The sequence below is a fragment of the Littorina saxatilis genome, linkage group LG12 (assembly GCF_037325665.1).
Source record: "Littorina saxatilis isolate snail1 linkage group LG12, US_GU_Lsax_2.0, whole genome shotgun sequence".
NCBI lineage: Eukaryota > Metazoa > Mollusca > Gastropoda > Littorinimorpha > Littorinidae > Littorina > Littorina saxatilis.
In genome coordinates, this window is record NC_090256.1 from 15041518 (window position 1) to 15068715 (window position 27198).

The 27198-nt window shown below is 42.1% G+C and overlaps 2 protein-coding genes across 5 annotated transcripts in view; both read right to left on the reverse strand.

Moving 5' to 3' along the window:
• Nucleotides 1-19647, reverse strand: part of LOC138981322 (lysosomal acid phosphatase-like) — a 37046-nt gene extending 17399 nt beyond the window's left edge. Inside the window, exons 1-9 of one of the 2 annotated variants that reach the window (XM_070354201.1) lie at nucleotides 19323-19647; nucleotides 18256-18417; nucleotides 17783-17875; nucleotides 12893-12979; nucleotides 8699-8842; nucleotides 7178-7270; nucleotides 4576-4662; nucleotides 3962-4085; nucleotides 2416-2501 (exon numbers count right to left, since the gene is read on the reverse strand). In XM_070354201.1, the coding sequence (XP_070210302.1) occupies nucleotides 2416-2501; nucleotides 3962-4085; nucleotides 4576-4662; nucleotides 7178-7270; nucleotides 8699-8842; nucleotides 12893-12979; nucleotides 17783-17875; nucleotides 18256-18417; nucleotides 19323-19454 (1008 nt within the window). In that variant the 5' untranslated portion in view covers nucleotides 19455-19647. Of the gene's footprint in view, nucleotides 1-2415; nucleotides 2502-3961; nucleotides 4086-4575; nucleotides 4663-7177; nucleotides 7271-8698; nucleotides 8843-12892; nucleotides 12980-17782; nucleotides 17876-18255; nucleotides 18478-19322 lie in introns of both variants that reach the window. The other variant, XM_070354200.1, reaches the window with a different exon arrangement.
• Nucleotides 19648-20488: 841 nt separating this feature from the next.
• Nucleotides 20489-27198, reverse strand: part of LOC138981325 (kinesin heavy chain-like) — a 40004-nt gene continuing 33294 nt past the window's right edge. For 2 of the 3 annotated variants that reach the window (XM_070354208.1, XM_070354207.1), the window contains 2 exons: nucleotides 26674-26798; nucleotides 20489-24591 (listed from right to left, as the gene is read on the reverse strand). In XM_070354208.1, coding sequence (XP_070210309.1) covers nucleotides 26674-26798 — 125 coding nt within the window. In that variant the 3' untranslated portion in view covers nucleotides 20489-24591. The remainder of the gene's footprint in view (nucleotides 24592-26673; nucleotides 26799-27198) is intronic. The other variant, XR_011460610.1, reaches the window with a different exon arrangement.

Genomic DNA, 27198 nt, shown 5'->3' on the forward strand with positions numbered 1-27198 from the left:
ACAGATAGACAGACAAGCACTAATGGGACAGACAGACAAACACTAATGGTACAGATAGACAGACAAACACTAATGGGACAGATAGACAGACAAACACTAATGGGACAGATAGACAAACACTAATGGTACAGATAGACAGACAAACACTAATGGTACAGATAGACAGACAAACACTAATGGTACAGATAGACAAACACTAATGGTACAGATAGACAAACACTAATGGGACAGATAGACAAACACTAATGGTACAGATAGACAGACAAACACTAATGGGACAGACAGACAAACACTAATGGTACAGATAGACAGACAAACACTAATGGTACAGATAGACAGACAAACACTAATGGGACAGATAGACAAACACTAATGGTACAGATAGACAGACAAACACTAATGGTACAGATAGACAGACAAACACTAATGGCACAGACAGACAGACAAACACTAATGGGACAGATAGACAGACAAACACTAATGGTACAGATAGACAGACAAACACTAATGGGACAGATAGACAGACAAACACTAATGGGACAGATAGACAGACAAACACTAATGGTACAGATAGACAGACAAACACTAATGGGACAGACAGACAAACACTAATGGTACAGATAGACAGACAAACACTAATGGTACAGATAGACAAACACTAATGGGACAGATAGAGAGACAAACACTAATGGTACAGATAGACAAACACTAATGTACAGATAGACAAACACTAATGGGACAGACAGACAAACACTAATGGGACAGATAGACAAACACTAATGGGTCAGATAGACAAACACTAATGGGACAGATAGACAGACAAGCACTAATGGGACAGATAGACAAACACTAATGGGACAGATAGACAGACAAGCACTAATGGGACAGATAGACAGACAAACACTAATGGGACAGATAGACAGACAAACACTAATGGTACAGATAGACAAACACTAATGGGACAGATAGACAGACAAACACTAATGGGACAGATAGACAGACAAACACTAATGGTACAGATAGACAAACACTAATGGTACAGATAGACAAACACTAATGGGACAGATAGACAGACACTAATGGGACAGATAGACAGACAAACACTAATGGGACAGACAGACAAACACTAATGGTACAGATAGACAGACAAACACTAATGGTACAGATAGACAGACAAACACTAATGGTACAGATAGACAGACAAACACTAATGGGACAGACAGACAAACACTAATGGTACAGATAGATAGACAAACACTAATGGTACAGATAGACAAACACTAATGGGACAGATAGACAGACAAACACTAATGGTACAGATAATAATTAAACCTAACACTCTCGCTTTTTGATTCTGAATTTTAAAACGTTAGCAGTGTATCTGTTTTTGGATTATCGCTGGAACGCCATGTCAAACCAGTCTACAGTAACACTGGAACGCCATGTCAAACCAGTCTACAGTAACGCCATGTCAAACCAGTCTACAGTAACACTGGAACGCCATGTCAAACCAGTCTACAGTAACACTGGAACGCCATGTCAAACCAGTCTACAGTAACACTGGAACGCCATGTCAAACCAGTCTACAGTAACACTGGAACGCCATGTCAAACCAGTCTACAGTAACACTGGAACGCCATGTCAAACCAGTCTACAGTAACACTGGAACGCCATGTCAAACCAGTCTACAGTAACACTGGAACGCCATGTCAAACCAGTCTACAGTAACACTGGAACGCCATGTCAAACCAGTCTACAGTAACACTGGAACGCCATGTCAAACCAGTCTACAGTAACACTGGTACAGTCAAACACATCTTTTAAGGCCTCCAAACCTCTGAGCCCACCGGCCAGGTCTTACAAGGGAGTGAGTATTACAACTGGCGCACATTTACAAACATTGTGAACAGAAAATCTGATAAGTAAATCCAAAAACAAATAGACTGCCAACGTTCCAAAATTCAGAATCAAGAAACAAGAATGGTAGGTTGTTGGAACGTTTGTTATTGACAAAACAATATAAAAAAAAATCTGATAAACAAAGCTGGGCCTTAAAGGGGGAGGAGTGTTAAATAGGCGGAGGGGGTGTCCTGAAAAAGAAGGGTACAAAGTAGATCATTCAGACAGATGTCCAACCTTCAATTCTTGCATACATTAACCTTTCTATGAATCGTGTATAAGAAGTGTTGAAAACATGTACATCCAACAAAGGTCAGCTTATTGTAGCACCAATCTTGCTTTTCACATTCCAAGATATGAAAGTAAAGAAAAAACAACTGTTACAAGTTGGTCACTCCCCGTTCAATCTCTACACAATCTCAACGTTTCTGGGATTAATTAGTTTTTGAATTTGACAATTTGACAATTTCAGCCTCCGTAAATCCTTGCTGAAAGAAAAAGACATGCAATACTTACAGCAGAAAACAAGAACACTTTCTTTGTCGAGGCAGGGTCCTTTGCTCGTTCCTCCATGTTTTTGATCATTTCTGCCAACATGGGCCCTAGGAAGAAAACAAAACTAATTCTCATCCTTGCAATGACGTAGTGGCAAAATTAACCATTACTTAACATTACATCAGTTTCATCATGTATGTGTGCTTTCAGTTATGGAAAAATCATAACCCTTCTTCTTCTGCGTTCCGTGGGCTGAAACTCCCACGTACACTCGTGTTTTTGCACGAGTGGAATGTTACGTGTATGACCGTTTTTACCCCGCCATTTAGGCAGCCATACAACGCTTTCGGAGGAAGCATGCTGGGTATTTTCGTGTTTCTATAACCCACCGAACTCTGACATGGATTACAGGATCTTTTCCGTGCGCACTTGGTCTTGTGCTTGCGTGTTCACACGAAGGGGGATAAGCCACTACCAGGTCTGCACATAAGTTGACCTGGGAGATCAGAAAAATCTCCACACTTAACCCACCAGGCGGCCGCAGCCGGGAATCGAACCCTCGACCTTCCGATTAAGAGGCCGACGTCAATCATAACCCTACTTTACTAACATTCTGAACCCAGCAAAAAGAAAATCAGATATGTGTATCACAAACTTATGACAATTACGGCGTGGCAGCAAGACAAAGTTCTACATGTACTGTATAAACACCTCTGGTTAAGATGCATGAAATAAAGTGAGAAAAAAGAAGAAGATTAAAATGATGGAACTTATGGTAATGATGGAATCCCCTTTTGAAGACCTCCACAAATCTGAGAAAGTCGGGTCTTAATTAAAATTCAAGGGAAAGCGTCTAAAAACTAAGGTAAATTTACATACATTATGAACAGAAAATCTGAAAAACTAGGGACTTAAATGGGGGAGGGCTTACAATGATGGAGGGGTTGGGGGGGGGGGGGGGGAGGTTAATTGTTTGAACAAACTTATGAAAGCACTTAACCTGTTTGCTGCCAAGACATTTTTAACTTACTTGACAACTAACAGTGTGCCCTTGATGTATAAATTAACACACTACACATGCACACATTGTGTGTTTGTTTGTTGTTTTTCTTCTTCTGTTCTTGTTTGTTGAAAAGTTTGTTGCCTGTTGAAGTCAGTTTTTTAAATTTATTTGTATTTGACTATGCTAAATGTATTTATTTATTTCAACATTATTTTGGCTATGCTAAATGTATCTTCAACAACAAAAGAAGAAGAAAAGAGCACAATAAACATATAGTCACACAGCCCATTTCAAAATTATATAAAAATACTCTTCTTCTCCTCTCTTATCTTTCCATAAAAAAAACCTATGTAAGAATACCACACACAAAAAGTCCTGTTCTCTGCATATTTCCTAATGGTGAATAAAAAGGAACAACATACAAATTATCGTTATCTTTCTAAAGTCCCTGTTAAAGCAAGTTATCCAGGGCGTCAGCAAGTTACCCAGGGCGTCAGCAAGTTACCCAGGGCGTCAGCTGATGTGCTGAAGGCAGGAAAAGGGTTCAAAAGGTAAATCAATTACCTCCACTAAGACGAGGCGTGCCAGCAGCCTTGAAATGCAAAGTGTACTTTTCATCCCTCAGGCTCATTAACTGATGGAACATGTCGTCAGTCATCCATTGTGGGCGGGACAGGTTGTGCTGTGACTGAAAACACAACCAGCCTTCACCGTCTATTGCTTACTGATTGGTACTGAGAAGCGCAAATACACATGCTGATGTGCACACACAAAATATGCCACACACTCGCCCTCATGTGAACACACACACATATGTGAACACATACATCTGTGAACACACACTCATGTGAACACACACACACACACTCATGTGAACACACACACACACACACAAACAAACTCTCATATGAACAAACACACACACACACTCATGTGAACACCCCCACACACACACAGTCATGTGAACACACTCACCCACCCACACACACACACAATCTGCAGTAAGACTGAGGAAAAGTACAAACTATGCACAACATAAGGTGAGGAACACGCTGCTGGCATGACTATTTCTGCAACGTTTCTCGTTATCACAAATACAGGTCTGAGCAGTGAATATAACAGTTATGGTTTAAAAATGGTTTAAAACGTTTCTTTGCAGACAAGCAACAGTGTCTCACCTCACAAAACAACATGTCAGCAATCTGGCCTGCATTGTCCCTGTTCACTTCAGTGTGTGTCAAGTTACTCATCTTATTATACACTGGCTGCAACACAAACATCTCATCTCATCATACACTGGCTGCAACACAAACACCTCATCTCATCATACACTGGCTGCAACACAAACACCTCATCTCATCATACTCTCATCTCATCATACACTGGCTGCAACACAAACACCTCATCTCATCATACAGTGGCTGCAACACAGACATCTCATCTCATCATACAGTGGCTGCAACACAAACATCTCATCTCATCATACACTGGCTGCAACACAAACATCTCATCATACAATGACTGCAACACAAACATCTCATCATACACTGGCTGCAACACAAACACCTCATCTCATCATACACTGGCTGCAACACAGACATCTCATCGTACAATGACTGCAACACAAACATCTCATCTCATCATACACTGGCTGCAACACAAACACCTGATCTCATCATACAGTGGCTGCAACACAGACATCTCATCTCATCATACAGTGGCTGCAACACAAACATCTCATCTCATCATACACTGGCTGCATCACCTCATCTCATCATACTGTGGCTGCAACACAGACACCTCATCTCATCATACGGTGGCTGCAACACAAAACATCTCATCATACAGTGGCTGCAACACAGACACCTCATCACATCATACACTGTGGCTGCAACACAAACATCTCATCTCATCATACAGTGGCTGCAACACAGACATCTCATTTAATCATACACTGGCTGCAACACAAACACCTCATCTCATCATACACTGGCTGAAACACAGACATCTAATCTCATCATACACTGGCTGCAACACAGACATCTCATCTCATCATACAGTGGCTGCAACACAAACACCTCATCTCATCACACAGTGGCTGCAACACAAACATATCATACGGTGGTTGCAACACGAACATCTCATCCAATCACACTGTGGCCGCAACACAAACATCTCATCATACACTGGCTGCAACAAAAACATCTCATCTCATCATACACTGGCTGCAACACAAACACCTTGTCATACACTGGCTGCAACACAAACATCTCATCTCATCATACAGTGGATGTAACACAAACACCTCATCTCATCATACAGTGGCTGCAACACAAACACCTTGTCATACACTGGCTGCAACACAAACATCTCATCTCATCATACAGTGGATGTAACACAAACACCTCATCTCATCATTCAGTGGCTGCAACACAAACATCTCAACATACAGTGGCTGCAACACAAACATCTCATCATACAGTGGCTGCAACACAAACACCTCATCTCTCCATACAGTGGCTGCAACACAAACATCTCATCATACAGTGGCTGCAACACAAACATCTCATCATACACTGGCTGCAACACAAACACCTCATCTCATCATACTGTGGCTGCAACACAGACACCTCATCTCATCATACGGTGGCTGCAACACAAAACATCTCATCATACAGTGGCTGCAACACAGACACCTCATCTCACCATACAGTGACTGCAACACAAACATCTCATCATACAGTGGCTGCAACACAGACATCTTATTTCATCAATCATACGGCATGAATTTTAGACATACAATAAACAATATTTGTACGTTGACCAAAATATGACAGTTTACACAAATGGAGACAATCAGTGTTCCTCAGAGACCATGCTAAGGGTCGAGGTGAACAATGACCAGACCTGCCAACCCTTGTCAAGCCTCAACAGTAGAAATTTAGATTTTTTGGGTGTCATTTTCAGCGTAGCAAATGGTGTTTGAGAGTAGCATTTTCTAAAATGTATTTTCACATCTGCATTTATGCCTTCTTGCACAAGAATAGACATTTTTAATAAAGTTTCATGATAATGCAGAAACACAAAATGCCCTTTAGAGAGTATCTGCAGTTCCACCTTTCAGTGTAGAGAGTATCTGCAGTTCCACCTTTCAGTATAGACTATGTTTTATGACCGCCACACGGAGTGGAAGGCACAAATGACTACCAGGACTCTCAACAAGAGGGAACTGTTGGCATGCTTGTGATTATTTGTTTAAGCATAGCAATCCTTAGTTTGGCGTAGCAATTGCTCCTAAAACGTAGCCTGCTACACTGAAAGCGTAGCAGTTGGCAGCTCTGAATGACTGTTGAAATCTGTGTAAAATTTCCTATTATGGTCAAAAATACAAACAGCAATTATGTATCGATCCATTTTAGCTAGAACTCCATTTAATTTTATGACTGAATGCAAACAAGCATGCACTCTTTCGTAGTCTCGGCCAACCGCCTAAACATGGCTCAAAGAAGCAAAATTGAATGTTCAATTGATACATAACTGCATACCATATCCAAAGCAAAATTTACAAAAGAAAGAAATAAAGAAAGGACAAGGAAAGATCGAAGACAGAAAGACTGACAGAAAGAAACGCAAACAAAAACAAATTTCACACTGACAAAATCTTGATGCTATTAACTCCTTGCCAAATGTATCAGAATTTCCACTGGCCAGGCAAAACCACAACAGCAGTTTGCTAGCAGTTTCTGAGTGTAAGTCCACTGGAGATAACAAAGTATATACCTGATATTTTGACGTGAACTTCATGGACGGCTCTGAACTCTCATATTGCTTGTTCAGAAGATCCAACTCGGGACAGGGTGCATGTGCAAACAGCTGAACATAAATAAAGCACACGCAAAAATGTGAGATGAAGCTTTCAACCATTACCACTGAGGATATCAGTTAGATTTTGCATGCACTGCAACTTCCACTAAGTAACTAGTAAGAGGAACTTAATGCTCTTTATTTGTTACTGACATGCACATACATTTACTTTCATGTATGGATTCTGAAAAAGAATTAAATGCAATTTCACATCTCCAATTTTGAGTTTCACTACCAATACTCACATTATTTTGAACAATTAACTCCTGTTTGAGCCTTTTTTTCACGAAACTACCCAGCATGCTTCCCCCGTAAGCGGCGTATGGCTGCCAAAATGGCTGAGTAAGAACAGTCATACACGCAAAAGCTGTGGGAGTTTCAGCCCATTAGTGAAGAAGAAGTAAAAGAAGAAATAAGGAATAAGTGGGATGAATGCAAAACTAGTTCTACACAAAGCTGATAGGATCTTACATTCCACTTTTACTTTTGCTCCTGCAGTGGTCCCCGCATTTAAAACTACCAAAAATCTTTTTTTTAAATACAAATAAGGTCACAAAAAGAGTGAGTCTTAAAATGGAGGTAAATTCAATGACTTCATGAACAGAATATCTGAAGAAAAAAAAAACAAGTTCATGGAACAGGGAGGTTAACTCATTCGAGGCGCGTCGGAACTGGAATTCCGACATCTGTGTTTAGCGTTGGCTGCGTGCCGGCACTTGAGTTCCGACGGATATCACGAATTTTTAACGGTGTAAACGGTCCTGCTGACCAAGGGAAACAACCCCTGCAATGAACTTCTATCTGTCTACAGTGGTACCATTCACTGTAAACAGTTCCTTCCCTTAAATTGTTGGGATTAATAAAAATTTTGTTGACGGTGTGCGACCCACGTGTTTTGACTTTTCCAAGATGGCGGATCGTTCTGCTGAGACGTAGTAACTTGAAAAGAGTGCTAGAACGTGTTATTCAGTACGGTTCTGATCTTGACCTCAGTGATGATGATAGTGGAGATGATATTTTAGATTCTGGTGACGATTTTGTGCCAATGGACGATCATTTGGGTGATGATTCGGGCAATGCAAGTGTCGATCATGACATTGTGTATGATGAACCCATGACGTAGAAAGTTTTTTTGTTTTGCTTCAAATTGGATATTTTGCGTGGATATGAAGACAACAAAAGGTATGTACTTTCAAATGTTTCATATATTTTCTAAAAGAGTAAGTTTCAAACTTTGCAAAAACATAAGGTATGTAAGGTTATCTTGTGTTGTTGATTTTTAATATTTTTTTCAAAATGGCTCTAAATCGCGCGTTGGCAGGGAACACAGGGGAAATTTAGCTGCGCCTCGAATGAGTTAAGCTTAAATCAGGGGTTCTGATGAGCAAATACAAGATTTACCACACTACTTATAAAAGATCCTGCAAACCCACTTACATGATTCTGCGAGTTGAGCTGTGTGTGCACGGGGATGGGTTGCCACGGAGACAGAGGCCAGGTGAAGTTGGCGGGGAAAAGACCGGCCAGTAAACACTGCGCGGTCATCAGCGTGCGGTCCTTGTCCGTACTCTGAACCTCCACCTCCACACCAAGAAAGTCAATGTACGTCACTCCAGCTGGAGACTCCATCATCTTTTTTCTTTTCATTACTTTAATGTCCCGTTGCTGGGAAATTCAGGTGGCTTCCTCCCAGGGGAAAGCGAGGAGCAACAGAGTCGCTGTACCTAGGTGTCTGCGTGTTTAGGTGTATTCAGCCACCTGCACTTATGGCAGAACGACCGAGGTCTTTTACTTGCCACAAGGGTGACACGGGGGTGGAACATGGATACTGTCTCTGAGTCTGCACATTAAGTTGACCTGTGTTTGTCCCGCCCGGATTCGAACATGCGACAATAGAATCACAAGTCCAGTGCTCTACCAACTGAGCTACCGGGTCCCCTATCAATGCACACTTTCCTCAAATGCAAGCTTCACAAAGTGCCTGTTGGGACAATGTTTGTACAGTGGTACCTGCCATGAAAGGACGCCCTTGGGACCAGCCAAAAGTGTCCCTACATTGCAGGTGGCCTGTCATGACAGGTATACTTTGGTCAAGATAATGGACAAAGGGACTCTAGAAGGTGTCCTTTCATGGGAGGTGTCCACTCGTCAAAGGGGCCTCAGCAATGTACCTTAACTATATGGAGGTGGCAGCCATAACTTGAAATACGGGGAAGCTAGTACTAGGGGTCCTCATACCTGTCAAGTCTTACGTTTTTCGCGTAATTCTTACGGAATTTTGATGTTTTTCAAGTCTTACGGCGTATGCCAAAGATCTTACCGTTTTTAGAAAACAACTTGGTCAAATAAAATAAAAAAATCGCAAAGGTTCGTCCGAGAACAAAGTAACAGCTAAAAAATCTCGCGGTAACTGATCCGGCGGACGTACAAGGCAAATGCGCATGTGCACACCGTCAGCGCGATCTGACTGAGTACTGTGCGACCACGCTTGACCACACGCGACCTCAAATTAAAGCAGTTACATGTACTATTGTTGTTCTCGGTATCTTCAAGGTATTTTCTCATGTTGTGCGAAGTTTTAAGCCATAGATATGAAACTAAGGGAGTTGTGATGCATTTTCGAAGAGCTAGCGATCGAAAGTGAAAGTAGCCGGATTCCTGTCACATCCGCTCATGTCGGACTTGTTTTTAGAACACGCGCGACCTCAAACTAAAGCATTTACATGTAATATTTTTGTTGTTCTAGTATCTACACAGTATTTTCTCACGTTGTACCTTGTGTGAAGCCATATAAATAACAAGAAGAGCAAACGCTCGATCGAGTCACTTTCGCAGTTCTGAATATTATATGAGGCATCAGATGGACAGGAAGAAATTGCTATTCACAACACAATACAGATGTAAATAATTTGATGTAAAGAATAATCCTATAAAGTTTGAATCAAATCCGATGAATAGTTTCAGAGATATGATATTTCAATTTTTTTCCTTCAAGACATACCTGTGACCTTGAAAAAGGTCAAAGGTCACCAAAGCAGACGTCAAAGTGTAGAGGTCACTGGGAGTCACGTTCACATAAAATTTGAGCCCGGTCACTTTTATAGTTTCCGAGAAAAGCCCAACGTTAAGTTGTGTGTTGCCGAACAGAAAAGGCTAGTTATCTCCCTTGTTTTTCTGATAACGTTCGTAAAAGGCTACAGATGTAAATACTTTGATGTAAAGAATAATCCTACAAAGTTTCAATCACATCCGATGAACTTTGTCAAAGATATAAAATGTCTAATTTTTCCTTTGACGCTGACCTGTGACCTTGAAAAAGGTCAAAGGTCAACGAAACCATCGTTAAAGTGTAGAGGTCATTGGAGGTCACGACTAAACAAAATATGAGCCGGATCGCTTTGATAGTTTCCGAGAAAAGTCCAACGTTAAGGTGGTGTCTACGGACGGCCGGCCGGACAGACTAACACTGACCGATTACATAGAGTCACTTTTTCTCAAGTGACTCAAAAATAAGGGCGTTATGATGCATTTTCGAAGAGGTAGAGAGCGAAAGTTGGCACCGGATGCCTGTCACAACCGATCATATACGACTTGTTTTTAGAACATGCGCGACCTCAAACAAAAGCATTTACATATTTTTGTTGATCTGGTATTTGTCCTTGATTGTTGAGACACACATGAGATTTTGGCTTGTAACTTGTGTGTTTTACATGTTCTGTTTGGATAAAATGTTCTCGTTTGCACATCTTGTGGGGGTTTCCATTCATGATTGAATCACTGTGCTCAATGAATGAATGTTGTTAAAACACACTTGTCTTGTGCCTTTACTATCATGTGGTGTTTTTTGTGCATTCTGGTACAAATTTTGTGAGGGGTGTAAATCACTAAATGTGTGTCTGGTTGGAAGTGTACTCCAAGTAACACGCATATTGAATTCCCACTGGTTTCCCAGTGGTGAATAAGTGGGAAGAGGATGGGAGAGTGGGCCCACTCCCATCCCACAGAACTCCCACAGTCAAAGCTATGGGAAGAAAGTGGTATAGACCTGGGCCGTCCCTTAGTCTCTGGGAAACAAGCTTGCACTTCGACAGAAATGGGATAAAAGTGGGAATTCCCTCTTCGTTCCCACACAGCGTGCGAGGAAAATGTTCCGACGCTGTGAGCGCGAGTCACACTGTGCGAGTCTGCAAGTTGCCCCATCGAGATCGGTGACGTCACAGCACACGCTGTTTACACTAGACTCGTTTGAATCGTAGCAAACGTTGAAGAATACTATCATTCAAAATACACCGAAGTATTTTATATGTGTGTAATTATTGCAGTTCTGTTAATAACAACTGTTGTCTCTAGAATGGTTTATTTACTCACGTGATGACTAAATATTTTCAAGGATTTTTGTTTTCACTGCGGGACTATTATTCTGCCCTGTTCAGTTCCGCGTTGGGCCTGCCGATTGAGAGTGTTTGAAATTTGCTACAATTGCCGGCGAATGTACTGTGAATACGTTCCGTGCGCGCGAGTATTGCATGTGCATGGATCAAAGATTACATCTGAAGAACACCGAGTAATATAATGGCGGCTTCATATTCAACAAAGCGAAGACGATTAGTGGGATTACTGTCAAACTCGAAGGTTGATGAACGCATCAACACGGCTTTTCCACGTGCTCGTAATACAGCGTCAAGTTGATTTGAGTGATTAAAAACTAGTGTGTGTGTGCTGGAATATGTATCTGTGTGTATCAGTTGTTCTTGTTTTTTTTCTTCTTTACACATTGATGATTTTTAAATTCGCAGGACTCTGAGACGTTCGCAAGAACCCAGTCCTCTACGGAAGTCAGAAGAAAAAGAATTAAGAAGAAGTCCCACACGTTTCCGATTTAAACCCCACTTGTTTCCCATCTGAATCCCACCTGAATCCCACTCGTTTTCCACCCGTGAATCCCACTCGTTTCCCACCCTGATCCCACTCGTGCCCCACCCGTTTCCCAGTTGTGTCCAACCCGTTTCCCACTCGTGTCCCATTTACTTCCCACTGGGCTCCCACTGGAAGTCGTAATCAAATCCCACATGGCGCCCATGTGGGACTTCCCACAACATCACCTGTTCACCATGTGGGATCCCACTTGGGGCCCACATGGGATCCATGTGGGAAGGTTACTTGGGACTGTCTTTGTACAATTTAGGTGATTCTCGGTACAATTTACATTTAAACATGCTTTGCATTTCAAAATTACATAAAACAGTGCAGTTCAGTGTTGAGAAAAGTGTGTTTTTCTTATTATGTGTGAAATAAGGCTGATATCTTGTTTGTGTGTGTGCATGTATTTAGTTCTTGTGGTGATTAATCTAACAACTTCTGCAATTATGCACGTTGTCTTATACTTTTTGGTGCGAACTTATGGTTTTGTGAGCAAAATCTTATGGTGAGAGTCCACAAGAGCTTGACAGGTATGGGTCCTTAACGTCCTCAATTGTCCTTTTAGGGATATGAGTTGATGATACGCTACGAACGTGGAGGCTGATTGACGTATAGATGTTTATAGGCTGATAGACGTCAAGCACAGAGGGCCGAGAGACTATACCTTCAAACGTCAGCACTGGCTTTCTGACATTCACAAAATGGGCTCACCTCAGACCGGTTGTAGTCCTTTGATAAGAAGTTATTGTATTTCTGTCGCAGCTCTTTTCCATAGTGGTAAGCCTGCTGCATGCCTATCTGCACACACACAAGTACATAGTGGTAAGCCTGCTGCATGCCTATCTGCACACTCACAAGTACATAGTGGTAAGCCTGCTGCATGCCTATCTGCACACACACAAGTACATAGTGGTAAGCCTGCTGCATGTCTATCTGCACACACACAAGTACATAGTGGTAAGCCTGCTGCATGTCTATCTGCACACACACAAGTACATAGTGGTAAGCCTGCTGCATGCCTATCTGCACACTCACAAGTACATAGTGGTAAGCCTGCTGCATGCCTATCTGCACACTCACAAGTACATAGTGGTAAGCCTGCTGCATGCCTATCTGCACACACACAAGTACATAGTGGTAAGCCTGCTGCATGCCTATCTGCACACTCACAAGGACATAGTGGTAAGCCTGCTGCATGCCTATCTGCACACTCACAAGTACAAAGTGGTAAGCCTGCTGCATGCCTATCTGCACACACACAAGTACATAGTGGTAAGCCTGCTGCATGCCTATCTGCACACACACAAGTACATAGTGGTAAGCCTGCTGCATGCCTATCTGCACACTCACAAGTACATAGTGGTAAGCCTGCTGCATGCCTATCTGCACACACACAAGTACATAGTGGTAAGCCTGCTGCATGCCTATCTGCACACACACATGTACATAGTGGTAAGCCTGCTGCATGCCTATCTGCACACACACAAGTACATAGTGGTAAGCCTGCTGCATGTCTATCTGCACACACACAAGTACATAGTGGTAAGCCTGCTGCATGCCTATCTGCACACTCACAAGTACATAGTGGTAAGCCTGCTGCATGCCTATCTGCACACACACAAGTACATAGTGGTAAGCCTGCTGCATGCCTATCTGCACACTCACAAGTACATAGTGGTAAGCCTGCTGCATGCCTATCTGCACAGTCACAAGTACATAGTGGTAAGCCTGCTGCATGCCTATCTGCACACACACAAGTTCATAGTGGTAAGCCTGCTGCATGCCTATCTGCACACACACAAGTACATAGTGGTAAGCCTGCTGCATGCCTATCTGCACACACACAAGTACATAGTGGTAAGCCTGCTGCATGCCTATCTGCACACTCACAAGTACATAGTGGTAAGCCTGCTGCATGCCTATCTGCACACACACAAGTACATAGTGGTATGCCTGCTGCATGCCTATCTGCACACACACAAGTACATAGTGGTAAGCCTGCTGCATGCCTATCTGCACACACACAAGTACATAGTGGTAAGCCTGCTGCATGCCTATCTGCACACACACAAGTACATAGTGGTAAGCCTGCTGCATGTCTATCTGCACACACACAAGTACATATAGTGGTAAGCCTGCTGCATGCCTATCTGCACATTCACAAGTACATAGTGGTAAGCCTGCTGCATGCCTATCTGCACACACACAAGTACATAGTCGTAAGCCTGCTGCATGCCTATCTGCACACACACAAGTACATAGTGGTAAGCCTGCTGCATGCCTATCTGCACACACACAAGTACATAGTGGTAAGCCTGCTGCATGCCTATCTGCACACTCACAAGTACTTAGTGGTAAGCCTGCTGCATGCCTATCTGCACACTCACAAGTACATAGTGGTAAGCCTGCTGCATGTCTATCTGCACACTCACAAGTACATAGTGGTAAGCCTGCTGCATGCCTATCTGCACACTCACAAGTACATAGTGGTAAGCCTGCTGCATGCCTATCTGCACACTCACAAGTACATAGTGGTAAGCCTGCTGCATGCCTATCTGCACACACACAAGTACATATAGTGGTAAGCCTGCTGCATGCCTATCTGCACACTCACAAGTACATAGTGGTAAGCCTGCTGCATGCCTATCTGCACACACACAAGTACAGTGGAATCCCCCTTGTAAGCTTTCTCTTTTTTAAGACCCTGTTCTCTTTGACTTTCTATTCATAACCTCAGTAAATGTAGCCCCATTTTAAGACTCCTTCTGTTTAAGGACCTGACTTCGTCAGATTTTTGGAGGTGGGTCATTCTCAGAAATGGTGTTCCAGTGAGAGTGAGTAGGGGTGACACATTTGAAATCATGAAAAAGTAAATTAAAATTATTTCTACCACAACTTTTTTCATCTGAATCTATTCCTGAGACATTAAAGCATTGTTGTATGTCAATAAAAATGGTTTCTATACGTTGGTGTTGTTTTTGTGTGCTTTTCAATTGCGAAGTTCGGCCGTTTCCGGATCGCCGAAGCGTTACACGACTTTCGTGATCAACAATATGTTCAGTCTCATGGCTAAATGCAAACATGCAAACACCAACAAATTACTGCAATCAACAGTCAGGAGTTCAGTCTTGGACGTAGCAACACATCTTTGCAAAAACTCACGCTGAATTTGAAGTTACGGGCTTCGAACAAAAAATTATGAATGTCGTAACGCATCGTATCCGGACTCGACGCGCGAACATCGGACAGCAATGTGCTCCATGACTTTGCCACATCACGGCTATTTTTAGCTCTTTGGCGCACAGGAAGTTCGAACAAGAAAATAGTCCTTAGAATCACAGCCAAATATTCACAGAAAACACCAGAATCATATCATTTGCTGAAACTCATGGCGTCGTTTCCCGACCTACGTTACGACTGAAGATGGTTTTTACTTAATTGTCGAGCCTGCAAAGCTTTGTCACAAACTTACACACCACGGATGGCGACAATGTAGTGTCGGAAGGATATCGAGTGCAAACAGTCTCTCAAAGCGCGAAGTTTAGCGGAACAAAGCAGCCAAGAAGTTTTCGTATCCTCTGATCGTCGATGTTCGACATTCATCAAGTACTTAAAATGATCGTCGATGTTCGACATTCATCAAGTACTTAAAATGGGTAATCTGAACGCAACAGGAACTTTCAACAAATACAGCAAACTCTGACGAATTGTGTTTTGTGTAGTTATTTTGGGTCAGACGGGTTTTGCCGGCAGGAAAGGCCAAACAGTGCAGATTCATGTCTGTTGCACAGGAACCGAAAGTGGTTCAAGCATTTCGTTTCTGTGTTGCGACATTCACCTTAGTTTTGTTCCAAATGTCATTTTTTTACCAAAATTAGTTGAAGTCCTTACCTTTCATAACTAGAATGTGTTGGGTAGAACACAAAAATACTGCAGAACTGATAAAAAATGCACAAAGGATTGAAGGCTTAGGTGGTTTAAAGTTGGAATTTGGTTTCCATGTTACAACATTCATCACGTAAATACAACACTTTAAAACGTCTCTTAGTCTTATTCAGCAACCAAATACTCTTTTTGTCTAATTTTTGCATTATTATGTATAGCAAACAATAGACTTCATAGTAAAAACAATTATTTTGTATTTCTTGACACTTTATTTTTTACTTTGTATGTAACACTTTGGACCACCATTTCTGAGAATGACCCAGGTCTTAACACTATTGTGACTAGCACTGCCACGGCGTTAACGTCCTGCCTGCCCAAGCTTGCCACCAAGAAACTTCCCCAAAATCAGTAACTGTAAAGAAATCTGTCTAGCAAGCTTGAATTAAGTCCAATCACCACCAAATTTTGTGTACTAATTCAAAAATGGATGCCCAGTTCAGTCGTGCTATTTATAAGTTTGTCACGCGATTTGTTTTAGCAAAGGGGGGTGAAAGGGGGGTGAAAGGGGGATAATTTGTGTTTTTTAACGTTTTTTTGTGTGTGTTTTATTTTCCACTGCTTTTTTTAAAAGTTATTTTTTAACAGAAAGTATTATAAATAATGTTATAACCAAACAAGGTGTAAAACCTATGAATTAGCTGAAATATTGTTAACATTGTACACAGAAATAAGGAGACAGTACAAAGAAAAAAACAAGCAAATCACGCATTCACTCACAGCATCCTGACTCAAATGAAACAAAACTGTAACACTCACCAAATGATGTCTAGGTAATCCATATTGAATATAAGTCACATTTTCACAACAAAGTACCAACTGTACACCTATGAACAATTCCAAAAGGATTTGAAGGCTCCAGCCATCCATTGTTATCAGTGCTGCCACGCCCCCATAGCTCCTGCACGATTCCGAGATACATGTTCGTCTAGCAGTATCACCCCCTACCACGTGTAGTTGCCGACTCGTACTAGCAACAACGGGACTGTTTCTTCCTCAATATCACTGCTATTATCGCTTTCTTGAGGCTAAAACGACACGATGTATCATGATCTACAGGATCCTCAAGATCCAACATCCAGAGAATCTCCTCCCGTGACAAGGCTCGCCTTCGATTCATTTTTTTTGTTCGAAAACACCACGCAAATCTGCACTAATTTGATCAAGCCGGAAGAGAAAACCACGTGTATCAAGGGAAACAACTCAATTTACTGCAAGCTTCAAAAACCGGGAAGCAATCACGAGTCGTGTACCTTGTATGTCTAATACTAAAATAGTCACTTCCCGTCCGTGGGCGTTGCAGCGCTATTACTAATATAGTCACCTCCCGTCGCGAAAGTGTTAAAAGGGGGGTTCCATTGTAGCATTTCTAAGAGCAGCTACAAAATCTTACCCAGTGCTTGAGTCCCAATGAACCAGTTAATTGGACACTTTCTCCAACACACCAATCTGGTGTCAGAAGCTATTGGCAATCGACCATAGCAGAAAATGAGAAGCTACATTTTGAAATCAAACCCCGATCTGAAGCTTAAAAATGTTGGTCGATTTTAACTCCTGGGTGCATGATAGGTGGTACCCGTAGTAACTGAGCTGATCAAACCAATTCAAGATCAGAATTCTAGGTGTTGCAGGTCTGACAACGTCAAACATACTGTATACCTGTGTGAGCTGGGCTGGTCCCTGTGGCCAGAAGGACTGGTGTTTGTCCCAGGGGAAAAAATGCATTGGGCTTCTGTCGCCATGACGAAACAGCTGAAAACAGTAGACCAACCATTGAAACAAATCATTAAACATTTAAAAATATCTTTGTCACTGTCACGCAGGGCCTCTATATATATATATATATATGTATATCAGCTTCACTATCATGACTATGGGCATATATTTTCTCTGACTGCATTCTCTGCAATTGACAAAACCTGGAATGGCTTGTAGGCAAATCATTATCTTGATTCAAAGTAGAAGTAGAACATACTATATATATATTGTTGTTTAATGCATACAAAATAATTTGTTCTGTGCAAGGATCAAGGATTCATTTCTTAAAACTTGAAAATAAATAAGGTTATGGCTCGAGCTGACGGCTTTTAGGATTATTTCCACCGATTTGCAATGTCCCACCAAATACGCACCATCTGCAGCAGGACAAGATTTGACGGCTTATCTCTTTTGAAAGCAGATCGCCCATTCTTGTCAGTGTCACTGGTCCTTGGGTTTCTGGCACCGCTTCCAGCAAACGCTGACTCTGTTGTTGACAGCGTTGCTGCCCCAAGAAGCAACACGAACAGCACACTCTGTTGACAAGTTTTGATCATCGTCCACAGCTCCTTCATTTTCAGGCCAGCTAGGCGAAACTACAAATCAGTATTTGATGAGAAAATGCTAATAGTAATAGAAACAAGATTATACCCCGTTCAAATTTCCCGGAGTCATACGTACGTGTTTGACAATCTAAGTAAAGCACCAGTTTCACTTATGTGAGATATTTATCGCCAGTGGAGAAACATATTGTTTGTGCCGTCACAATGTTGCTCTTCTCTTTGAATCGTACCAATTCTGCATGAAATCCTCGAGAGAAAAAGCGTTCATTAGCTAAGCTATCGTGGAGGTGTTCGCTTAGGTGTTGTGACCGGAAGTGAACGTCTGCTTCTTGTGACGCACATGCGCACTTCTTTTATCGCGAGCAGATTCGACTTTTCCGGGTGATGCGCATATCGTTTTTTGGCATGTTTATGTCTTTTTCCTTTTCCGGTTGATTTCACCGCATGCGCAGATCGTGTTATTCGCCCACGTTTCTACGCAAGGGACACTACTCCGGCGCACTACTCCACCCGTTGAAAGGGGGAAACATTTTCTTCAGTACAAGTAGTCTTTATGAATAAACAATTAACAAGAAGGCGGTTGTAAATTCATTCAATGCGGATAAAATAAAAAATATGTTTGACAAACTTGTTCTGTTCTTATTCACATGACAAAATATGTGAAGATCAAGAGATGTTATTAAAAAACCGTGTTCCAGGCAACTCGCAAACAGATAACCGCTGTGTATTTGACCACAACCCAACGCAAAGGAAACATGACACACTACTAGTTGGCATACCTTTTTGCATTCATTGAACTTTCCCCAATAAATTCGGCTCACATCAGTCGTACTAAAAGTTTGTCAAAACACGACACACAGGCGATAACAAATGCCCACCTGAACTTGTGGTTCGCAACCACACACTAACGACCGTCGAGGCACGTAATGAATTCTGCAATCTTCCGACCACCATTTTTTAAGTCGGTTACTCCCATTACTGCAACCAATAACACAGCATGTTGACGCCATCGCTAATTTGGATGTAACGTGAGGTTTTTGTTATAACGTAGAGGAAAACACACCGTCCCGTTCAATTGCTTCCATCACGTTGAGCAGACGATGCAGCGGTTGCTCGTCGAAATTTCTCGTCCAACCAGAATCGCTTTGGGTATCACGTGAGTTTTCCTTCTTTGTACCATGTAAGTGCCGAAACTGTTCGCTTTTGAGCCTGCAAATGCATGGCAAAACTTGTGTCGAAAGAACCCGAAGTTGGTAACTGTGTGATTTTTACAAATCTGTAATAGAATCATGAATGTCATGTCTTCTTCATTCACCTGGATTCACAACCATGACCCTAAAGACTTCTGCAGGACGCAACACACTTATCTAAAATTAGATCAATGATGCAACATAAGTAAAGGGAGATGATCCCCTTTTGTGTATGGGCGCCTTTGCTGCGATGATCTCCCTTGGTATGTTTGACGCCCGGTTTGGGTGTCGTGGTCTACAAGTTGTACAACAATGAAATGTCAATGATGCAACATAAGTAAAGGGAGATGATCCCCTTTTGTGTATGGGAGCCTTTGCTGCGATGATCTCCCTTGGTATGTTTGACGCCCGGTTTGGGTGTCGGGGTCTACAAGTTGTACAACAATGAAATGTTTTAGGAACTGAGATGATGTTGCTGGTTTGACTCTGTGCGGAAATGTAATACATGCCGTGTGCTATAACATTTTCAGTCATACTGATGCAAAACGCCATGCTAAATGGCACATAACTTTCTTCAGATGAGCTTGCATGCCTCTGACTCTGAGGAACAATTAACTTTACTGTCCATTAGAATGAGTATATACATGTACATTTAACATCTTAAGTGGGAAATAGTTGCCCAAAATATATTTAGTGTTGTTAGTTGCAAGCTGAAAGTGTCAAAGAAAAAAAAGCCAAGAATTATAACTTTGGAATCAACCAACTCTAGTTGTAACTCCTAACGTATTTTTTTGCTAATGTGCTGTGACAACACACACACACACACACACATCAATAAAACTAAACAGTCACACTCTCATTAGATGACTTTATTGTGCAGAACCCAGCCTGGAAACTGACATGGTAAAAAGTCAAGCAATATCAAAGGCTCTACAAATATGACCTCACCAAAATCAACTGATCAGAAAAGAAACACAGGCGAGAAAAGCCACAGAGATGATTTGCATGATGACTGACAAACTGCCAGGGAGGACACTCAAACCCTACAGCCACGATCATTGTACGGGGACAACAAACAACGGAACAACATCAACAGCTGTTTGGTCGAATCCGGAATGATTCTCAACCATGTTGCATACATTTTTGTTTTAGAAAAGCGGATGTTTCAAAATATTCCTAAAGATTCTGACTATACACCTGCATGCACAAGCAGATGTTGATCACCTGAAATGTGATGTCATTGTTTTGTACACTACATCATTCATACAACTGACTTTGTCGGCGTGTGTGTGAAGAAATAGGTGAGCTGTCTAAGCACTGGCAGAGTGAGGAGAGGGAAAAGGCAACCAGACACGAGCAAATCACCGCACAATAAAACAGAAACCAAAATCCGTCAAAATATACATTTCAAATACTAACTACTGGGGCAATGTCAAAACGCACCCACAAATTAAAACAGATAATCTCACAATCAAGAATGCCTATATATGTCTTAGATTTGTACATGCGTCCCCTGAATTTCATTTCAAGTAAACAAAAATCTACACTTTCACCGCACTATTCTCCTGCAAAACAGCAACAGCTATACAAGACTTACAATATCCAATATGACCCCAAAAAAGAATTTACATATTGCTTTCGCTCAAGCTGGAAATCTGTTTTGAACAGCTTCCATGCCCTGGTGAAAGCTTGGGTTGAATGCCTTTTTGGACACTTTAGGTCATGGTGGATAGCACTCACATTCATTCTCAAGTTTACTCTACAGAAGAAATAATTTCAGTTCTTAAACACCTGCGATAGCTTCTTGGAAAACCCTGCCCACGGAAATGGGCAAATCAATGAATCATACATCAGAGATCCACACTGAAGAAAACGAATCTGTCAATATCAAAACACAAACAGCTTTTATTTTCATGTAACAAACAAGTATATGTAAAAATGTCCACAAAAATACATTCACTGTTATTATTTATAAAATGGGTGTAATGAATGTCATATGATACATAAACACAGTTGTGTTATAGGTATAACTCCCATTAACACAGTTGTGCCATAGGTATAACTCCCTTAAACACAATTGTGCTATAACTCCCATACACACAGCCGTGCTTTAACTTGTCAATTGTGCCAAGATGCTGGGTGAATGGCGACCATGTCTTTGTACAGCCAACCAGTCAGACAGTTGGCTTTGCAGTTGTGATAAACTTTACTGCCTCTTTCACAATTTGACCATGTCAAAACACAAGGCCTGATGCCTTACGGATGGAGCAACAATTTGTTTCTAATGCAAGTCAAGCAATCCTTTGCTCCTAAAAGTGTCCTGCTGTCATGCACTCACTGTGTGTACATTCCACAACAAGAAATAAGTGCGATGCGACTGAAGCCCAAGATAGGTGAGGCAGTTGTCAGGATCGCTCTGAAGCTCAACGTACCTACGACAAAGCGACCAATCACTCTCAGCTTGGCTGGAGAGAAGCATTTTCCACACCCAGCATGTGCAGAATACAGCCCGACGACAACAGCAAGCAAAGCCTTACACATCACATAGCACCTGACAGGTAGTTGACTACGAGTTGAAATAAATAAAGCACAAGATGAGGACTGAAGGGGGTGAGGGGAGGTGCTCCACACACTGTGACTGTGTGGTTGTCAGGACCCGTCAGCTACTTCACACCGAGTCCCTTCAAATGCAACTGGTCTTAATTATGTACAGTACAGTCAGCAACCAAAAAGTCCACCTGGCAAGCAACTGATAAAACAATGAAAGATCAACACTCTGAGAATTGGCCTGGTACCAGCGCCACACAACACTAATATTGCAACCAGCCAGTCAGCAGAAACAAAAAATGATACAACTGTCAACATGAAGTTATCAAATTCTCTCCTCTCTTCTCACAACACTGTGAGAGAATCCTTCGCCAGAGTAAACGATGGTGAAACACCTTAACCTGTACATCACAGGACACCTGGAATCGTCAATGTACAAAGCACACTTGTGTTAAATATAAAGTGACACGCACATCATGACAGAAACTCACACTTGTGCTGACCGGAGCGTATGACGTAACGCGAATGATGTTTCTAATGATTTTCTTTCAGGCTCGACAAACCATGACAGCTACATGTTGCATCGTTCCAATCACAGAACCCGTAACACATCTCTCCCTTGTAGCGAAACCTTTCACCGAAAGTCCGAAACCACCAACATTATCAGGAAGCCACAGCCGCTCAGCAAACAGTGTCCTGCCTCCAATGTGAAAGATTTGAAACAGGGAGAGATTTCGTGCACAACATGAAAGCATGATTCAGTAACAATCCGGGCAAACGCAGGGTACAGATCGACAATTATGCCCAACTCTGGTGAACACCTGTGGTGCACTTACAAATCCACCTGGTGCGGAATGCACGCCAATATATGTATACCCTGATTCTCACTCACACATGAATCTACATGCAAATTAATTCTTATCTTAACTCATTTCCATGAAACACAAACGAGCATAAGATGAGTACAGCTAGAAATAAGTTAGATACTGTATTAACCTTTCATCTGATGGCATCAGCAAATCCTAAAGTCTTTAATTAAGCATTCACAAAAATTTAACTGCTTGAAGCTTGTGTTGCACAACTGCATATGATGTGCATGAAGATCTACTCTGCTTGTTTGATGCAAAAGTGATGGTTGAAATATTTGCCAGAAATAATGTTTGCACAAATCTTCCTCAAAACGCTGATGGAGCAGTATAGAGAATGAAGGTTAGCCCTGTGTGTGAAACATTGGCAGTACAGCACAACCCAGAGAGAACATTTTCTACACTCCCCTCACATACACCACCCAGTATCTGTGTATATCAAGCCATGTGACCTTCATGGGAAAACCGTGTAAAATGTAAACATTCCAAACACAATTTCACAACCACAACTTTTTACCCTTACAACTGGACTGAATTTGTATTGTACTCAGCCCACACACAAGTCAAATTTTCACTCAGTTTCGGTTAAATCTGCTTGTGAAATACAGCAGTAGGTGTGTAATGGATTAAACCATTTATTTAGGTGTGTTAAATAGCTTATGCAAAGTATTTCTGGATGTTATAGGTTTTACGAAGTACTTAGGGATGTTATACAGCTTGAACAAAGTATTTACATCTCTGCTTGATGCAGCCACATACATGGTGTCCTTATAAATGACTAAAGATAGGCTATCAACGTACATTCTTTGTCATACAGTGGCTACCCATTGCCCACAGTTTACATGGGAGGGAAAGCATGCTCAAAATCACCTTCTTCCAAAAAATCCGGGGAAAAATACAAAGACACCTTGCTAGAATACCACTCAGAGCTGTTAATATATCACGACTCAGATTCAGATAGTATGTCATGCTAAATATTATTATCCCTTGTGTACACTGTACCCCTGTGCAGCCGTCAAAGTAAGCTTCTCTCCCCCCTCCAGGGTTGGACTGCACTACCAGTGCTTCACACACACACACAATGATGAAAGTCACAACTCTGCTGATGACCAGCTCAGACCTACACACCTACAAGCAATGACTCCACTCTTGAAAGCCACAACTCTGCTGATGACCAGCTCAGACCTACACACCTACAAGCAATGACTCCACTCTTGAAAGTCACAACTCTGCTGATGACCAGCTCAGACCTACACACCTACAAGCAATGACTCCACTCTTGAAAGCCACAATGAGGAGAGTGGAGAAGAGAGCATCAAAGTGATGACGACTAAGCAATGTCACCAGCCAACACTGGCCACAACGACAGTGAAAGCGGAATGCCGTAAGAACAGGCTGGGGAGGCCTGCAGTTCAGTGTTGCCATGACGACAAAAGCATGAAGCGAGGGGGGGTGGGTGGTGGGGGGAACGCTGGCACCGTCATGCCAGCACCACCGTCAGCACTGGGGGTCCGTCCGAGTCCGTCCTGGGTCAAGCTAGGCACCTGAAACACGGCAAAGATAGCATGGATGTGAGAATGTCGAACATAGCACATGCACACATAGGAAGATAAACTGACACTGCCCAGCAATTTGTCTTAGTCTTGGCAAGCATATAAAAATCTTTAAGACTTGAGAAACACTGCTCACCTTAGCAGCCATGCAAGCACACACACACACACACACACACGAGTTGAAAATACAAGCATGTTGGGACCCATCCTTCCACCCATATCCCATGGCTGGCTCTTTGACTTGAAGTGGGTTTTTAAAGCAGTGACCATATAAAATCATACGTCTACATGCGTTGAAAGTTGTGGAGTACAAGGTCTCACCTACCTAAGCCTGGCTCTCAGATTTGAAGGGTTTCTTTAAAACCAGTGACCATATGAAAGCATACATCTATCCGTGTGTAAGTTGTGAGTTTAAGTTTTTTAACGTTTTTTTTTTAAAAGCAGTTACCTTATCAAAGCATATTACGTCTATGTGTACGTTGTGAAGAGTACAAGGTTCATGTCACGATTTAGTGACATGGACGGAGAAAGGAACACTCTGTCGAGTGCCTATCTCCAATTGTGATGGAAAGCGCCTGTGCTTGAGTCGGGGTGACGTTATGAAACCGCTGACAAAGCATAGCGAAGCACGGGGATTTCGTTTTGCAGGGGTTCCACGTGGGTGATTTCTGCTGTCAGGGCAAAACTGACGGTAACTGAACTGGATACGTGACACGCGGAGTCACATGATATTTTCAAGGTGTTTTGGGGAAGACTTGAAACGGCCCCACTTTAACATAGGCACGATAGGAGACAGTACTTGTTCGTCTAAGAGTTGGAGGATTTCAACACGAGGTGATATTTTTGATGTCATCGTGCCTGCTCTGCAGTAGTACAGGAGGGCTCTTAGGACAAGGGAGGAGTGACCGCCTATCGCCACCATATATGTTTCTGACGACGAGGTTGTCAGGTGTTTCTGGGCTGAGGGTTGGAGAATTTCAACGCAAAAGATAAACTCAGTACCAGGGGTGTGGCTTCAAAGTCGTCGACGGGCGATAGCCATACAAAGGGAGCGGATTCGCTTAAAGGAGAGCTACCTACATAGGCTGTTGAGGTAATAAATCGTTATTTAACGCTGTTGACGAGTCTGTGTTTGTGGAATGAAATACTCTCTGTTGTTCTTTCCAGGTTAGCGCATAATTTGCTCTTTGTGACGCTAAAATACTAATCTGTATATGGTTTTTGCAGATATGGAGAGAAGGAAGGAAAATAGCTGATTTGTTGTTTTAAAAGTTCGTTTGTGCAGGCCCACGTGCTCTATGAAATATAGAAGGGTGACATGTTTAAAGGTGGAGTGTGAAGGGTAGCGTGGAATGTTTAGTGCACCGATGCTTTTTGTTGCAGCCTTCTTACCAACTTATCTGCTGGATGCTGTAACCGGAACGTCCGCTGTATGCTGTAACCGGAACATCTGCTGTATGCTGTAACCTGGTGTTCTGGTGGTTTGCTGTCGCTGTCGTCGTCCTACCAGCTACATTTTCTACTATTTCTGGTAGACTACGGGGAGGACCTTCAGCGACTGAGTGAGGCGCCTGATATCTCCACTAATCCCTGCTTCGTTTCCACGCCAGCCGGCACTTCATTCAACGTAGCAGTTGTGGAGATAGACTCAGTGGCAAAAAGCTAAGTGAACCATGTCATTGCACCCTGTATACCACCTAGTCATCCTTTATGTTTGTGATTTTATTTGAGTGGTGACAACGTGGGGTGTGTGACACCTGTATTAACCAGCGCTTTTGGCAGATCAGTAACTTTTCTATCTATACACGGGATCAGCTTGTTATTATCATTTTCTAAACTTTAATTGGCATTTTTGTCAGTGACCTTTGTTTTACGTTTTGAACATAAAACATCTTTTGGAGTGAAGTCTCGAAGGAGGTGGCGAGATAGTATATAAACAGGCGTCTGAAACTTATACTTTTGTTGATTCTATCTATTTGTATGACTGGATCGTGGTGTGGTTAGTTAGTTAGCAGTAACTAACCGTTCATAATCACCTTTTGTGATATATTGAAACGTGACAGTCCAACCTACCTAAGCCTGGCTCTCGGGCTTGATGACAGCGGGCCCGTTGGCGGCCATGCTGGTCCCACCACCCCGGATACCTGTAGCCTGGGTAGTGCTGCTTCCTGGGTGTTGACCCGGCCTGATAGGCTTGGCTGCAACATGCATCATGTACATGTCAACACACATATCATGCATATCTCAACACGCTGACTCACTGAAAAGCAATTATCCATAGCCACACGATAGTACACAGAGATTATCCACAATCACACAATAGTAAACAGAGATTATTCATAATCACGCAATAGTAAACAGATTATCCATAGCCACACAATAGTACACAGAGATTATCCATAGCCACACAATAGTATAAGTTATTTTTATTTTCTTCTCACCTTCCCTTTATCTTCCCTTTGTAACCTCTGACAAACCCTTGGCAATTTTCTCATACTCCTATCACTGTTCAAATTCTGCGAAATATTCAAGCAAACGATCTCTTTTTCACTCAGATTTGACCAGCATTGCTGACAATTTATCCCCGGAGACAGTACT